The sequence below is a fragment of the Pogona vitticeps genome, chromosome 6, assembly GCF_051106095.1.
Source record: "Pogona vitticeps strain Pit_001003342236 chromosome 6, PviZW2.1, whole genome shotgun sequence".
Taxonomy (NCBI): Eukaryota; Metazoa; Chordata; class Lepidosauria; order Squamata; family Agamidae; genus Pogona; species Pogona vitticeps.
The window spans coordinates 109,099,497-109,116,702 of NC_135788.1; the positions used below are offsets into that span (position 1 = coordinate 109,099,497).

At 42.0% G+C, this 17,206-nt stretch overlaps 1 protein-coding gene across 3 annotated transcripts in view; it reads right to left on the reverse strand.

Moving 5' to 3' along the window:
* Positions 1 to 17,206, reverse strand: part of PRKCG (protein kinase C gamma) — an 86,498-nt gene that overhangs the window by 26,964 nt on the left and 42,328 nt on the right. For all 3 annotated transcript variants that reach the window (XM_072976753.2, XM_072976752.2, XM_020792782.3), the window contains one exon: positions 4,972 to 5,003. Coding sequence is in view for 2 of the 3 variants with exons in the window: in XM_072976752.2 (XP_072832853.1) it covers positions 4,972 to 5,003 (32 nt within the window). In the remaining variant the exon portion in view is untranslated. The remainder of the gene's footprint in view (positions 1 to 4,971; positions 5,004 to 17,206) is intronic.

The following is a 17,206-nucleotide window of genomic DNA, read 5'->3' on the forward strand; positions in this document are numbered from 1 at the left end:
TACTGCCTGTCTCTTTAGATCTCATGGCGAGGGGTGGAGAGGGTAGTCCAACTTTTTGTACAATGAAAAAGTTATCCACAAATAGGAACACAATGACTATGCTAGCTGGAAAATTCTGGGAGTGGCAGTTCAACCCACTACAAGTATGGGTGCATAAGCGCATAGCTCTACCACACTGACACCTCTTAACAGGTTTGGATTTCCTCGTTTTCAGTGCCGGCTAGCCCAAATCATGCAAAGATAATGCTCACTCCAATTGCTAAGAGTTAAACAAAGATAAAGTTTGCTACATCTGATAGCAAGAGAGAACATGATCAAGCAGCAGAGGCCCGAAGTTCAGTGGGAGAACGTGCATGTTGCACCAGTACCTCCTTCTCAAATGTTGAGGACAAAAAGTTCTGCATCACAGAGAGACATGTCTCTGCAAGTCCATACTTATGTCAATACTATTTTCAAGGAGGGTTCAATGTCCCATCAGCCTGCCTCTGGAACTCTATGAACTGAATAAAGTGCACACCCACGTGCTGGCATGGGGGCAAAGTGGTTCTGCCATAAAAACACAGCCTAAACAGCTATTGCATATATTAGATAAGGGATGAGCAACTGCAGCAGTCCTCCCGTGTTCTTGGTTTACAGCTGCTGATGGTGCGGGATTATGGGATCTTTAGTCCAAAACCCACTGAAAGGCATTAGTTGCCCCTGCCTTGTATTAGAGAGACATTCTGCATATCTATAATAGAGAAAATAGTCCTGGGAATGCGAAAGGGACAGCACACATCTCCAGATGTATAGTGGGACATGTACAAGGAACTGTAGCTAAGCAAATATGGCCCTCTATGCCTATGCAATGGTTGACAACCTTGGGTCCTCATATGTTCTTGGACTACAACTTGCAGAAGCTTTCACCACCAGCAGTGCAGGCCTGGATTTCTGGGAGTGGCAGTCCAAGAATGTCTTGGGACCCAAGGTTGGGAACCAGTATAGGTAGGATCTTCTAGGTCTGAGGTTGTGAATTGTAGCTAATTTTACAAGCATGTGTGTGTTAGGAAAGGGACTGATTATTAAAAACATGGCATGGAAGTATGTGGGTGTTCATCATGACACGTATTCCATGTAGTGCCCCACATGTCAAGACATGTGTGTACTATCATGTATCTCCCCCACTCTGTTCCTCATTCTCATTCTTTTTCTTCAAACACGTGCGTGTGTGTGTGTATGCGTGTGTGTGTGTGTGTGTGTGTGTTGATAGAAGCAGAGCAAACAAGCCGGAAACACCTGCAAATTGAAGGTAAATTTGGATGGAAGTGTCAGATATAAGGTAGCAGAAAAGATAGAAGTGTGCATAAGATAACGAGCAAAATGAAAGAGAAATTTCACAGTCCTAAAATAGACAAAGGAATCTAGTTCAATGAAACAATAAAACCTGGTTCTGGGGCTGTGTGTGTGTGTGAACTGCCTGATTGAAAAGGGAATTAGGGAAATGAGAAGAAACGGCTGCCCAGCACTGCACAATCCAGCTCTCCATCCCGGGGACTACAAGGCTGCATCTCAGCTCCTCTGTTGCTTGGTAAGCCCTGCTGGGGTCTACTAACACCTGCTCTTCCCCAAAATACTGGGCATACTGCCTCCCAAGCATGTGCCAAGGAGGATGGAGTGGTGTACAACACGTTCCCTCAGTTACTGCCAGACCAAATCCTATCCATGTACTATAGCAAGCCAGGATTTCTGACCCTGATGTGCATCATTTTAAAGGTAAAGGTAAAGGTTCCCCTTGACAATTTTTGTCCAGTCGTATTCGACTCTAGGGGGCGGTGCTCATCCCCGTTTCCAAGCCATAGAGCCAGCATTTTTTGTCTGAAGACAATCTTCTGTGGTCACATGGCCAGTGCGACTTAGACACGGAACACTGTTACCTTCCCACCGAAGTGGTCCCTATTTATCTACTTGCATTTGCATGCTTTCGAACCGCTAGGTTGGCGGGAGCTGGGACAAGCGACGGGAGCTCACTCCGTTGCATGGATTCGATCTTATGACTGCTGGTCTTCTGACCCTGTAGCACAGGCTTCAGCGGTTTAGCCCGCAGCGCCACCACGTCCCTGTGCATCACTTTACCCTGACTTAAATCTTCTTTGCCATTTTAATGTCCATTCCCCTACTTTAGAGAGATCCTTTCGGGGTTCTTCCTTAAAACTTGGTAATCAGATAACTTAGAGACACTCACTCCTCATTTTTAACCCCACACACTTGCAAAAGTGTATGGGGTTGGAGGGCTGGAAAAGGTGGAGGTCACATGTTATACAAATATTTTATCATCATTGCCAGGGCAGGCATGACATTTGAAGTATTACACCTGGTGCTGGTCAAAGAAGAGAGCACTACTGTATCTCTCGCCATGGGGCCCAGCACTATCCTTTCCAGAGTAGTGGAGGTGGTTCTGTTGGTGGTGCTGGCGACCTCACAAGCTTTGATGCTAAAAAATCTCAAGGTTCACGTTGTGGTGCTCTCAGATGGGCAACCTTCCTTGTCATCCTGACAACCACAGGGTTATCTGAGTAGAGTAAAAGATCTGATGCAACTCATGCCTTGAGTTTAGTCTTTACTACTGCCTGGGAAGGAGAGGTTCTGGTATTGGAAAGCATCCATGCTGGTTTTCATTTAATTCCAGGTGCTTTCCTGGTAAGATTTGAACTTGCTCTGACTGTTCTTATCTGCAAGAGCAATGGGGACCATTAAGATGGCCGACTTCCAGAGATTTGTTGAAACTGAGGGATTCTTGAGTGTTCTGTGGGATGTTCTACTTGGTGGCCCTCTGAGGCCCTGTTCTCACGATGAAAAGGTGAGACAGAGAGATATGCCAACACAGACACTTTCAAGTACCCTTTCCTGCGAGGTACTGCCTGGTCAGCTATCCGGAGAAACTAGCAATAAGCAATGAAGCAAAGAGAACCATAGCTTGATAGCAAACAGTTCCAAGTCTTTTAAAGGGGGGTGGGTAATCTATCACTGGGGAGAAGCATATTATCATGCCTACCACCTGGCAGTAATGACAGCAAAGAAAGCGTACTTTGTTGCTGTCGCTGCAGCCTCCAGCAGAGCTATTCTAAGTCATGAAAGGGCTGTTAAATTCAGACTCGGTTGATGAAATAGCAGAGCTCTTGCAAGCCTGCGCTTGCGGATATGCGAGGCGTTTTGAAAACAAGGTTGTGCACATTCATTTGCAGGTAACACTGCTGCTGGGGCAAATCTGATAGAGCTGTCCAGGGCACCATCCAGTCGAGTGCAGGGGAACAGTTCCAGCTGTGGTGGGCCTGCATGTATCTGAATCTTGTTTATAATGAGTTGTGCCAACCAGGATCAGGACATGGGGACCGAGTGGGTGTCAACCTGGGTTTAATGATGGCTGGAGGAGTACTGGAGTAATAAGCATCAATTGTTCCCTGCCCCTTTTAAAAACAAAGGGTGAGTGGGTGAATTCTCAGATTGAAAAACAGATACCGGGGGAAGGTCTCTATCTACTCCACCCACACACACTGGTGCCGATTTGGATCTAGCTCAAGTATGCTTGTTTTTGTGTTTTTAAAAGTGCATGATATATATTCACCATATTGTGTAGTTTGACTCCAAAATGTTTCTTTTTTTACTCTGGCACTTCTAAGTGCGTGGCAGCTGGTAAAACACATTCTCATGCTAAAGGTTTTACTATTGATTGTTGTAATGGCACACTTATTTCTTGTATTTTGATATGCTGTGTTTGTTTTAGCACCACATGATGCTATCTTTTAGCGTTCACCCTTTTTTTGAATGTTCTACTCAGGTGCAGGAATTTAGAAAAGTCCTTTGAGAGTGTGGAGCTCCCAGTAATCTCCAGCTAGCATGGTCTGTGGCCATCCTGGCAGAGGGGTTTATGAAGCTATAGTCCAAAAATGTAAGTTTTCTAAGCTCTGATGCATATTCAAGGTTTTCTTGTGTTAAGTAGAAATACTTTGATTCCCCCCCCCCTCAAAAAACAGGTCTTGCCTTTATAACAGAGGTGGAAAAGGTCAGTCCAAAGGCTAAATGCAGTACAAAAATAATTGGGGGTGGGGGAGTTGGCCCCTCTCAAACACCCCCAATCTCCCCTGCTGGAAAAAATGAGGTGGGGGATGGCTGTTTCTTCAGGAGCAGCCCTAAAACAAATCCCAGTCCCCTTCCACCTTGTTTTGACACCCAGCCCCCAAAAGACATAAACAGATGTGAGCCTCTTCCAGCTACTTCCATTTTAAAATTTTCTCACAGGCGATGTTTTGCTTTTGGGGTTGGCACAGCTTGCGGTGGGTCCTGAGAGTGGAAAACTGGTCCAGGCACCTGTTCTAATAATTAGTTCACCCCTGCTTTTTAAAAATGATCATTAAGAGAAAGAATTTTATATGAGCCATCTTGCCGGGAGAAAGCCACACTTGTTTTGACACAGTTATTAAAATTACAAAAGCCATATGGGACAAGAACCCTTGTCCTAAAGCAGTGGTTCCTAACCTTGGTTAACTTAGGTGTTTTTGGACTGCAACTCCCAGAAGCCTTCACCACCAGCTGTGCTGCCTGGGGTTTCTGGGAGTTGCAGTTCAAAAACACCTGAGTAACCCAAGGTTAAGAACCACTGTCCTGAAGGAAACTGGACCCATAGTTAGCTCCACAGTCCTTTTCCAATACGGACCTGATGGCTTTCTTTGCACACTGATCGATGAGTGCCTCTGAACATGTGCAGAGTATCATCCCTCCCTGAGCACTAGCTTGCCAGAAAGGGTCTCCCAATGCCAATTGGGCTCAAAGCACAAGGGAGTGTGTGGCTTCCACCGCCACAACACCTCTTTTGTAAAATCCTAATTCTTGCCTGCGGCATTCCTCTATACACAAACCTGTGGTTTCTCAACATGCGCCTTCTAATTGTGAGGAGAGAACCAACCCCAGCTAAGAAAACGTTAAGAAGGTTCTTACCTAAGCATTGCAGCCCTTGCTTTCCAATTCCCCTGCAAGGAAGAAAGAAAGAAAGAAAAAAGAAAAAGAAAAGAAACAGGTTGTTAGCGCCCATAAAGCGTAGGATGCCAAGTTTAAAGAGCACTGAGCTAGCAAATGTCTTAAACATGATCTTAACAAACACATTTGTGTGCTAAGAGAGAGAAGTTGGAGATAAGCCACATTTCTTAAAACCTCTGGTAAGGGAGTCAAAGCTAGTGGCTAGAGAGCCTGGAATGCATGTGAACTTCAGAAAGGCTAAATGGGGGTATGGATGGGATCTGTTGTATTACATCCATTGCCAAATCAATTGTGGATTAACTAATCATGAATGACACACACATCCCAAATTCCACACTGAATAATCATTAATGTAGGTTAGATTCCCCATCAGTAAGAGATGAGACAACCCCCACTTTTTGATTACAATTGTGATCACAGAAGGGTGATTAACAGGACAATCCAGTTGACAGAGACGTATATCCCATTGTGTTAAGTGAGGCATACTCCCAGGAAGGTAACAACAAAAATGGGAGAATAAAGCTGTCAGTGGCTACATGTTATCTCTAGGATAAGAAGCAGCACACTTCTGTGTACCAGCTTCTGGAGAACAGGAGAGTGCTATTCAGTTCATTCCTGCCACTGAGGTGTGGTTAGGGAACTTTCTAGAAACAGAATGCTGAACCAAGTAAAATTTTGGTGGGACCCAGCATGGCTTTTCTTATGTTCCTCTTAAGTTGGAAGGGGCTCGTAAGGCCATCGAGTCCAACCCTCTGCTCAGTGCAGGAATCCAAGTCAAAGGAAATCTGAAAGATGGTTGTCCAATTTTCTCTTGAATGCCCCCAGGGTTGGAGCACTCACTGCCTCCCAAAGTCATTGGTTCCATCGTTGTACTGCTCTAACAGTGATGAACTTCTTCCTGATATTCAGCCTAAATCTGGTTTCCTGTAGCTTGAGCCCATTATTACATGTCCAGCACTCTGGGATGATTGAGAGAACAGATCCTGCCCCTCCTCTGTATGACTACCTTTCAAAAATTTGAAAAATGTTATCATATCTTGCCCCTAGTCTTCTTTTCTCAAGGATAAACATGCCCAGTTCTTTTAGTCTTTCATCATACAGCTTGATTTCCAGGCCCCTGATCATTCTTGTTGCCCTCCTCTGAACTTGTTCCAGTTTCTTGGCATCCTCCTTAAAGTGCGGTGGCCAGAACTGGACACAGATGAGGCCTAACCAGTGCTGAATAAAGGGGGACTAGTATCTCATGGGATTTGGAGACTATATTTCTATTAATGCATCCTAAAATAACATTTGCCTTTTTTGCAGCCACATCACACTATTGGCTCAGATTCAGCTTTTGATCTACAACAATTTCAAGATCCTTCTCACTCGTAGTATTGCTGAGCCAAGTATCTCCCATCTTGCAATTGTGCATTTGTGGGGTTTTTTCCCCACTAAGTGTAGAACTTTGCACTTATCCCTGTTAAATTTCATTCTGGATTTTTTTAAAAATTAGATATGCATGTCAGTTAACTTCACCCCCTCCCCGCCTCGTCATCATCTCTGGCAACTGACAGACAGTTTCTCAGTATTCCTCTGGGCCTTAACAGACGCTGGTAAAGTTGGTGGTACTTATTCTTTTAGGCAGAAGAAAACAGGTATCGCTGTACTTTTCTTTGCTGTCTCAGAATACTGATAGTGGCAGCGGTTGGGTTTAAGGTTTGGTGGTTGGGTTTAACTAGAAATGCACAGAAAGAATAAACTAATCAAATATGTGGCCACAGGAGCACTTCAGAACACTGAAGTAAGGGTGGGGGCCACGAATGCTAACAGTGTGAGCCACAAATATCTCTCCATTCTGCCAAAGGGACATTGTGCCTTCTGCAGGATTTTAGATCATAGGACCTCCTGCAGGAGTGAGACAACAGAGTCCGCTAAGAAGCATCGTGTAAATATAATTGAAAAAAAATTAAGAAGAAATGTTTTGGGCAAGAGTTAGAATTCTGATTTCAGAACACTAGGTTCTCAGCAGGGCCAGAGTCTTTTTGGTGTGGAGCCAGGGCAACTGGCTAAAAGCTTCTGCCCGGAGAGGGAGAAAAAGGTACATCCAACCTTATGCTGGGCTCCTTCGCATATGGTTTACCTTCACGGTACCTCTCTGCTCACTGGAGAATCATGAATGTGTGAGTGTTTGTAGAGGATTATAAGCAAAGTGTGATTGTCCAGACTCTACTGGATAGGAAGTTCCAGCTTTCCTTCGCCCTTAGTGACACTGCATAAATAAGATTGTGGGATGATGCAGTCTAGTAGCATCTGGCTGGCTACACTTTGCCTACTGGTCATAAGGGGCACCATTAGGACACCTTCACCTTAGGCCTCATAAACCCTCTGCATGATCCTGGCTCTGGCCAAGCAGGAAGAAAAGAACTCTGGCCGATGTACAGTCAGCGCTGTTTTCGTTTGCTTCTCCTGACATTGATCCTGTGTCTTTACAAGCTGCATAACATGCTGCAGTTTCAAGAAACACAGATTTCCCCATCAGTGCCTTCTAGAGAAAATTGTCTCTGATGAACTGAAATATATGCTACCTTCAAGATCTGAGGCATCAGATCTCTAAATACCAGTTGCTGGGGAACAAGAGCAGGAGAAGAATATTCAGAGCTGCTTAAAGTTACTTTTAGAAGTCAGGCAGGCAGTTATTATGTAACTTGTTTGAAGGCAACAACAAGTAATACTGGTACTTTTTGAGAAGAGGGCTTGTTATGTGGCTCATTAATAAAGCATAAAGCAAAGCATACTGCTTATATACTGCTCCGTAGCGCTTCAAGCACACTCTGGGCGGTTTACAAGTTAATTATGCCGGCTACACATTGCCCCCACCCCCCACGAGCTGGTATTTTAGAGACTTCAGAAGGATAGAAGGCTGAGTTAACCTTGAGCCAGCAACCTAGGATTTAACCCTGGGTTGTGAGCACAGTTTTGGCTGCAATACAGCAGCTTAAACACTGCACCATGAGGCTTCTTTCATTAACTTTTTTTAAAAGAACCATAGAAGTAATAAAACACGAAAAAATAAAAAACATCCACTGTATCAGTGGTATTATCATTATCATCATCATCATCAACAACAACAACATCATCTGCTAAAGAATCATTACACTAGTGATCATTGCACTGGATCACTTAGATTAACTTTAAAAATATTGTTCTTTGCTTTCTCTGTAGTGCTAAATGAGAAACTGCCCAGAGCTGCGGTTTTGATAGGCACTTCCTCACACAAATGCAAAGAAAACAATAGTTGTTCCTTTTATCTCTTGACTCCCTACTTTAGCATCCCAGTGAGATAATGAGAAGAACATCTTTCTTTGGTGTCAGTTCTAGAAGGTGTTGCAAGTCTTCATAGAATTGGTCAATTTCAGCCTCTTCAGCATCGGTGGTTGGTGCATAAACTTGCATTACTGTGATGTTGAAAGGTCTGCCTTGGATTTGTATTGAAATCATTCTATCATTGTTGAGATTGCATCCCAGTACAGTATAGCTTTTCCCACTCTTTTGCTGACTATGAAGGCTATGCCATTTCTTCTATGGGATTCTTGTCCACAATAGTAGATATGATAATTGTTATATTGTACTTACTAGTATCAAACCCCACATACTTTTCATTTAACTATAGGCTGCCTATCGTTATTATACTTAGGCCACTCCAACTCAAAATTTTTTAGCAAAAAACCTGGTGAAATTCACCCTATGTAACTCTAAAAGGGGTCTTTTCTCCTAGTTCAGTAGTGGAGGGGATCAGTTTATATTTAACTCTGTTTCAATCAGAAAGGGTTGTTGAAATCATTAGTGGCTGGTCAGTCCAGTTTCAGAGATGCTATGACTCCACTCTGATTCTTAATCTGCAGTTAACTGAAGCTATCAAAGATGTCAAAAATCATATTCCTCAAATATGTTTAGCACTTTAAATAACTCCTTGAAAGGGCAGATTAAAACCCAGAATGGATTCAGGGCACCTCTGAAACTGGAGCTATCATCAGCCACCACTGGCTGAACTATATGTTATATTTATTTTATTTATTTATTTATTTATTTAATTTATATGCCGCCCACTCTACCCAAAGGTCTCTGGGCGGCTTACAACAATTAAAATTCAATGGAATAAAATAAAATGATTAAAATACAATTAAAATACAATTAAAATACAATTAAAATTGCCATCATTAAGACCCACAGTTAATGTTATTTCAATTAAAAGCCTTCTGGAACAGGAAGGTTTTGACCTGGCGCCGAAATATCATCAGTGTCGGCGCCAGGCGAATTTCAGTTGGGAGGGCGTTCCATAGTCTGGGGGCAGCTGCCGAGAAGGCCCTTTGTCTACAAGCCATCCCTCTTACCTCCTTGACATAAGAAGAGTTCTCAAAGACATGCGTCTGGCAAGGAGTGTTCCTGTCTCAGTTCTGAGTGAGTGAGATCTTGTAGAGGTATTTTAAGTAAATAAGGGTAAAGGAAGAAAAATGGGACTCATTTCTTCAGAGCTGGAAAAAAAAACCAGAGGGTGGGAATATTGTGAAGACATAGACTTCCTACCTGAAAGGGGAAAAATGGTTGATTTCTCATATTCTGAGTGAAATCTCTCTCTCTCTCTCTCTCACCTCTTCAGCTTATACAGTACTGTATCTTAAAAGTTTCCACATTCCCTCATGTTCTGGGACTGCATCAAAGCTGCACTACATCTTTACAGTTTTTAGAATGTAAGGACAAAGAACAGGGGGTTGCTAGGAAGAATGCTGAGATATAGCCCAGAACTATAAACTTTGAATTCTATGAAAAGAATAAAAGAGCAGGAAGCAAATACTACCCCTCAGGTGAGGTTGGCACCTTCTTTTTTCATGTTAGAGCCTCTTTGTCTTTCACAGGCAGCTGTTTCAGGATAGGCAGCTGCTGCCAGCTGCTGCTTTCCCTGCCATAGGAGCAGCAGTGAGGAAGAAACCTCGAAATTATTTAATGGGGATTAATAAGGCCGAAGGCAGTTCCCCCCATCGGGTTCCATATTTGCAGTTCCTAATATCAATCTGTTTGATTCAAAGGTGGAAATGGTGCCTGAATAAGGACTTGGTATTAAAGATAGCAATGCCCCCAGACAAGATTTGGACTACTTTAAGAAACAAAAGTGAGGGCATCTGAAAGTGAAGAAGCGAGCCTGTCTTTGAGATTTTAATGGGCTAACAAAGATAAAGCTCAGACAGCGGCTCATAGCAGAGAGTGGCCTTGTGTACAGACAGACATATGCTTTGAAAGAACTAATGGTTATGGAGAAGTGTGTCAATTGTTATACAGTAATTAATTTAAAGTATAACAAAAAACTCATAAAACCATCTTGTGTCATCTCTAAGACTATAACAGATTTATTTGCAATCCATTTGTTCAGATACACGGGGCAATACTTAGGCCACAAGTTTATATACACAGTGCGCATGGTTGTTAGGGTGGTGAATAAGTGGAAAATGGGATAAAGAAGATAACAGTAGCATTATTATTAACACAGGTAGTAAACTTTCAAAGTGTAGATTACATAAATGTCTTGGCAAAAGGCAGAGTAATGAACAAATGAAAATCATTTGTCATTCAATGGTGCAGCGGTGAAAAAGATTCAACAAAAGCATGTAGGACTGAGGGTTTTTACAGCAGCTCCTGAGAAATGGTTTTCTCTGTTGTGTGAGCAAAAGATCTGAAGCACTTCGTTGCTTTGTTTGGAGCAGGTACATATTTAAATGTATTCTCGAAGGCTTTCACGGCCGGGATCCGATGGTTGTTCTAGGTTTTTCGGGCTGTCTGGCTGTGTTCTTGAGGTTTTTCTTCCTAACGTTTCGCCAGTCACTGTGGCTGCCATCTTCAGAGGACAGAATTCAGAACTCTGTCTGTGCTCTGGTGCAGTTTGTTGGATAGGCATATTTAAAATTCAGGCTGTTGCTCAAGGTTCACCTGTTTCTTTATTCAAGATAAGAATAATAAGGAACCAGGAAACAACCTCCAGCTTATACTTGTTATGCCTTATAACCTTTCATCCATTAGGGCATGTGTAACAGAAAGGGAAACATGGCTATTTAAAGTTATTTTTCTGCTCCCATGATGATGAGACTTGTTTTTGTATGAGGGGCAGGTGTGTAAGAAAGAAAACATGGCTTCTACCATTCTAAATCTGCACATTGCCAGATGTTTCCCCCATATAGGCACTTCTAATTTTGCTGGAGCAGGCATAATCTTGGCAAGTGATGCCAAAATAAGCTGAGAGGTGTGTCTGTGAATGCCTGCTCATGTGCACTAAACACACTGGTTATGCTCCGAAGCAAGGTGATAATGTTTCTCTCCATACCTTGAAACGTTTCACCTGTTCATGATGTCTGCAGATCAAACTGTTATTAAAGGTGTAAGAGAAGACCTAGTTTTTCTATCTTTTCTTCCCTCTTGGGTCAGTGATGTACCGAAGGTATATAGGAAAAAAGGTCAGGGCGAAAAGGAAGAAAAGAACGAAAGACCTAGAAAGAAATGTGTTATTTATTTCAATAGACGGCTAAGCAGGCAGATCCATGAATAGCTTCCTTGCAGTACAATGAAGGCCGCCAAAAATGTTTTGCCTTGATGTAAGCACAGCTGATTCCAGCTTACCCTCAGGTACTGTAAATAAATACAATGGATTAAGGGCAAGGAAACATTGTATAATGGCAGTGTCTTATAAAGATGGATAAAGTCAAGCAGGAATTTAGCTGAGCACGGGGTAGAAAGAGTTACCAAATGTCTTGGCCAGATAACTATGGCTGTGGTTAAGTAGCATAAAACTGATATACATTTTGTGGGCTAAAAACACACAAAACCAGAGACCAACGGTTAAAAAGACAATGGCAGGGAATCATGCAATTGTCTTGTATTACACACCTTTTGGCTTGTTTGTTTTCTCACAGTAACCTACACTGTCTTGCACCAGCGATTCCCAACCCCGGGTAACCCAAAACATTCTTGGACTGCAACTCCCAGAAACTCCAGCCAGCACCGCTGGTAGTGAAGGCTTCTGGGAATTGCAGTCCAAGAATACTTGGGTTACCCAAGTATTATACTATAGCAGTCATATGAAAGGCCATCTGGAAAACTTCCCAGTTAAAATGTAATTCCTTCTCCATTTCTCTGCAGTTGTATTCAGAGCACAAGTAAGCCTACATTAGATAGCAAAAGAACAGTTCTAGATTGCACTTCATATGTCTTAAACCGAAACAGTCATGAAATAGACACTATTCTAGCAATGCCAATTTCTGCCTATCGGCACTCTCTTCTTTCCCGGTCAAGTTTCCTTACAAGTTTCGACACTGGAGCCCAGAAATAGGAATGGTTGTGATCAAGGCTTCAGTCATTTTTTGCTCTGGAAAAGACCTTGTGCTCTTAGTGGCCACATGAAACTGGACCAAAGCATGATAGCCCATGTTCCCCCCCCCCCCCGAAATCGTCAGGCACATTTTTTTAAATGTATGCATGTCTTGGTCTCTCTAAAGCACTTTTTTCCCCTTTCCAAAATGCCTAACAAGGCTCACGAAAATAGGGATTTCTGAAGCAAGGTGTTAGTAGTCTATGGGGGTGTCAAGCAGGCATTTCTGCAATGTGAGCTGAAGGAATTTCCTTCCATCTCTACTCTGGTTTTCATTTTCTCTAGCTAAGAATGTGTACCTTAGGCTGCCCTTAAAAACAGCTCAGGAACATCAGATACTACCTAAGGCAGCAGATCTGCTTGTTATCTGACACAAGTCAGAAAGAGAGTGTTTCACTATGGTGTGTGGACCCATCTGTGTCAGCTTCAAATTTGCTTCCAAGAGCAGTTCACGGTAATGGCTCCAGGACCAATTCATGGCACTGGTTCTGAATCAAATCATGCATGCATCTTCTCCCATATATGTATCTCCCCCTGCGCCTGATCAACAGATGAATCCCAGTTGCTTATTTCATATTTTGGCTCAGTAAAAACTGCGAGGCCGCATCAGTGACTGGCAACGTCCATTTAGACCTTCGCCTTTCCAAGAGAAACTGAGCCAGCCAAGAACTGCCTTTAGCTGCACACAAGAATCTGTTTTACTAGTGACAGTCCACTTCTATGCCCATTTATTTTATTTATTTATTTGTCTGTCTTATCAGTTTCTCAGAGAGAAAAGCAGGATAAAAATATTTTAAATAATAAATATATAATTTATAGACTGTCCTTCTCCTGATAAAAGGACTCAGACAGGCTCACAGTATTAAAAAGAACAGAATTAAAAGCATAATAAATTATACCTTTAAAAAGCAATTAAACTAACATTAAATCCGACTCATGTAGTCTTGTATGCACTAGACTGCCACTTTGTCTAATGAGTCAAGAACTGAGAATATCAAAATTTACATTTAAAAAATACAGTAGGGCTCCTATATCCACTGGAGATTAGTTCCAAGCTTCCATGGATACAGAAAACAGTGGATAAAGGCAAACACTATATACTCTCTCACACTCTCTCTTTCTCTCTCTCTGGTAAAAGGAAAGAAAAAACAAGAAAAAAATTATTTTCACATGTATTACCAGAACTGCCCATGAAAGGGCATTAGAAACCATACTATGTATTCTTTTCCAACAAGTATTCATAGCATATCTGCCTCCTTCCAGTCACCTGTTCTCGAAATACATGTGAATATATATATTTTTATATATATTGTACCATAGATATGGGGGTCCTACTTGGATTATATCTGAAATGTTTATTTCCATCATGAGATGCAGCAGTTCAGAAATTCCACATAACAGAGCAGTGACTGCTCTCACAATGTGTACTCTTCTATTTTCTTATTTGCTTAAGTGTGCTTACATTGCCAGAGGTACAGAGATGACAATAACAACTTTAACAACCAGTTCTGTAATCACCTTCATCCTTGTTTATAACTGGAATCTTTTTAACAGTTCACATTCTGCAATCCTAAAGTCTAAGAGTCTTTTGTCAGCACTTAGGCAGATTTCAGAGCTTGGACAGCCACTTGAAAATAAGTAATCCTAGAAGTTAATTCCAAGGCTTTCACAAGTACTGTAGTGGTTGTCATACTGTAGATGTTGTTTTAAAAGGTAAGTCTTTACTTTTTGTTAATCAAAAGTAACAATATGAGCATTTCTTGTAGGCATCCTTCAGTCTTGAGAGACTATGGTAATGTGCTCTGAATAGAGGTCTTGGAACAACATCTAGTGTGGCTGAGAAGGCCAATTTGAGAGTGACAATCCCTTCCACACTGAGGACAAATACAGTCTGTCCCTTGTCCAGCTTCCTGATTTTTCTGGTTTGGGGGCTTGCCTCTTTGCCTCGGCCTGCTGGACAAGGGTCTCTTCAAGTTGGGAGAGGCCATGATGCACCGCCTGCCTCCAGGCTGAACGCTCAGATGTCAGGGTTTCCCATCTGTTGAGGTCCATTTCCAAGGCCTTCCGATCTCACTTGCAGATATCCTTATATCACAGCTATGGTCTCCCTCTGGGGTGCTTTCCCTGCACCAATTCTCCATACAGGAGATCTTTTGGAATCCGACTGTCAGCCATTCTCACGACATGCCCTAGCCAACGTAGATGTCACTGTTTCAGTAATGTATACATGCTAAACATTCCAGCTCATTCTAGGACTACTCTAGAGAAGTCCTATAGTATTTATCTCTGAGTTAATTTTAAAACCACTCTTTCCTCTGATGCTCATTATTACATCAGCATCTACAATACAGCATTGGGCAGTGGTATGAAGTACTACACAAACCAACACTCAAACCATTAAATTCATTAAAAATGACTAAGAATTTACCATTACACTGCAAGAAAAGTGAAATTGTCACTCCTTAATTCATAATGTGATGTTGTTGCACCTTTGTTATTGGAAAAAGGGGGAGTTAATTATAGAGTGATGGACTAGGACTCAGGAGACCTGGATAAAACCACTCCTTAACAATCTCATGGACCTTGAAGGTTCGATTGGGTTTGTCATAAGCTGAATGGGACTTGATGGCACATAACTACATATTTGTAAATACAGTGGGGTCTCTACTTAAGAACTTAATCCGTATTGGAAGGTGGTTCTCAAGTGGAAAAGTTCTTATGTAGAATCTGCATTTCCCATAGGAATGCATTGAAAACCATTTAATCCGTATCTGCTCTTTTCCGTCCATAGAAACTAATGGGAAGCTGCTATTCCGCCTTCTACCACTAGAGGGGGATTTTTTTTCTTTTTTTCCCCTTAGGTCAGGGAACAGTGTTAAAAGCACTTCTGACGAAGCTAATTTTGAAGCAATGGACTGAAAACCAATTAATCCGTTCTGGCTGTTTTTTTTATGTAGAGGTGCGTTCGTACATTGAAGCATTAGTTCCCATATGAACTAATGCAAAGCTGGTTAATACGTACTCTACCACTAGGGGGAGAACTTTTTTTAACCTAAGATGACCTAAGGTTAAAAAAAGAGCAGGAAAGTTTTTTTTTTCCTGTTCTTATCTGGATTTTTGTTCTCAAGTAGAAGCAAAATTTAGCAAATGGAGCTGTTCTTAAGTGCAATTGTTCTTAAGTAGGGACGTTCTTAAGTAGAGACCCCACTGTACTGTAAACTCTGTTTTTTCCCCTCCATCTTACATTTTAGTAGTGTGCTTACTGCCTTTCTCATTATGTTTTAAATTATTAGTGGGAATAGGTTATGTGTCATTTTGAGCAACCAGTCTGAACCACAAAGGTGAATCACAGGTCTATCGAGAAATCTTTATTTCTTTGTTCATATCAGAGCACTGCACAATTTAAAAGCCTCATGGCGCAGCGGTTAAATTGCTGTACTGCAGCCAAAACAGTGTTCACAACCCAGGGTTCAATCCCAAGTAGCCGGCTCAAGGTTGACTCAGCGTTCTATCCTTCCGAGGTTGGCAAAATGAGTATGCAGCTCATGTGGGGTGGGGTAGGGGCAATGTATAACCTGCATAATTAACTTGTAAACCGCCCAGAGAGTGCTTGAAGCACTGTAGGGCAGTATATACCATGCTTTGCTTTCTTAAAATTATGGCCATATATGAAATATAGATACTATTTGCACAAATAAAAATGTTGAGATAATTAGGCACAGAGAAGTAAAAGAATAAAATGAACTGGAGGGCGAGATCTGGTGTCAATGTGGTGAGTCCTGCCTGTCAAATCCAATGCTTGAATGTCTTTAGAATTAACTATTATAAAGACTTCTGTGCCCTGCGCTGCGTGAGTCATTAATAGAGATGAGGGGTTTAGCATATTTTGTCTCCGCCTGACACTAACTCCCGACGCTCTGGGGGTGTTGCTGTCAAAGCTCCAGGTTTTACCACCAGCTGACACACAGCTGATTTTTTTGTGGTTGTTGTTGAACTTCACATAGAGTTTGATGTCTCTTCTATTAGGTTTTATCCCCACCATACGGAATCAGTCTTTGGAAAGGATTCTTGCTTATTGTCACCGGTTTATCTGTATCGTTCCATTAATGTGTGGGACAGGAGCAACAGATATAATAAAGATACCTGCACGAAGGAGATTACAAATCAAAACTGCAAGAAGAGTAGGAGGGAAGGGGGAGAGGAAGAGGCAAGCTTTACAAATGGGAAATACATACAAATGCAGTTATAAAAAAAATTAGGGCCATACTAAATATGACACAGGAGATTAAGAACACAATGGTCTTTTAAAAGTTTCAATTGCCACCACATGGGGAAGAGGATATAGATCTGGATTATGGCATATGAGTTCTTATCACTCTTTTCCTGACACCATTTTCTCATTTAAAAATCCTCTTCCAGCTGAAGCTGGACAAAATAAAGTATATAGTACGTACCCATATTATATATTTCAGTTTTGTTCCAGAGGATCAATAATAGCATGGGAGAGGTTAACTGAGCAACATGACACCAAAGGAAGCATTTGTCTCCTGCCAGTGTTTTTCTGCCCTGCTCAGCACACAAGTCCCTCTCACCGATGTGTTTTTGTCATGTGGGGAAAATACATCTTTTCCCCCATTATGTGACAAACTGTGGGGTAGGGTGAGGCTGAGTTAGGAAAAAACTCAACACATGAAGGCTTATAAAGCAACCCCAATCACCTTCTCTCACCCCTCCTACCATTCCTCCAATGCAACTCGCACCTTCCAAGGCTGCTAAGATAGCAAGTGAATGAGAGAGGGAGAG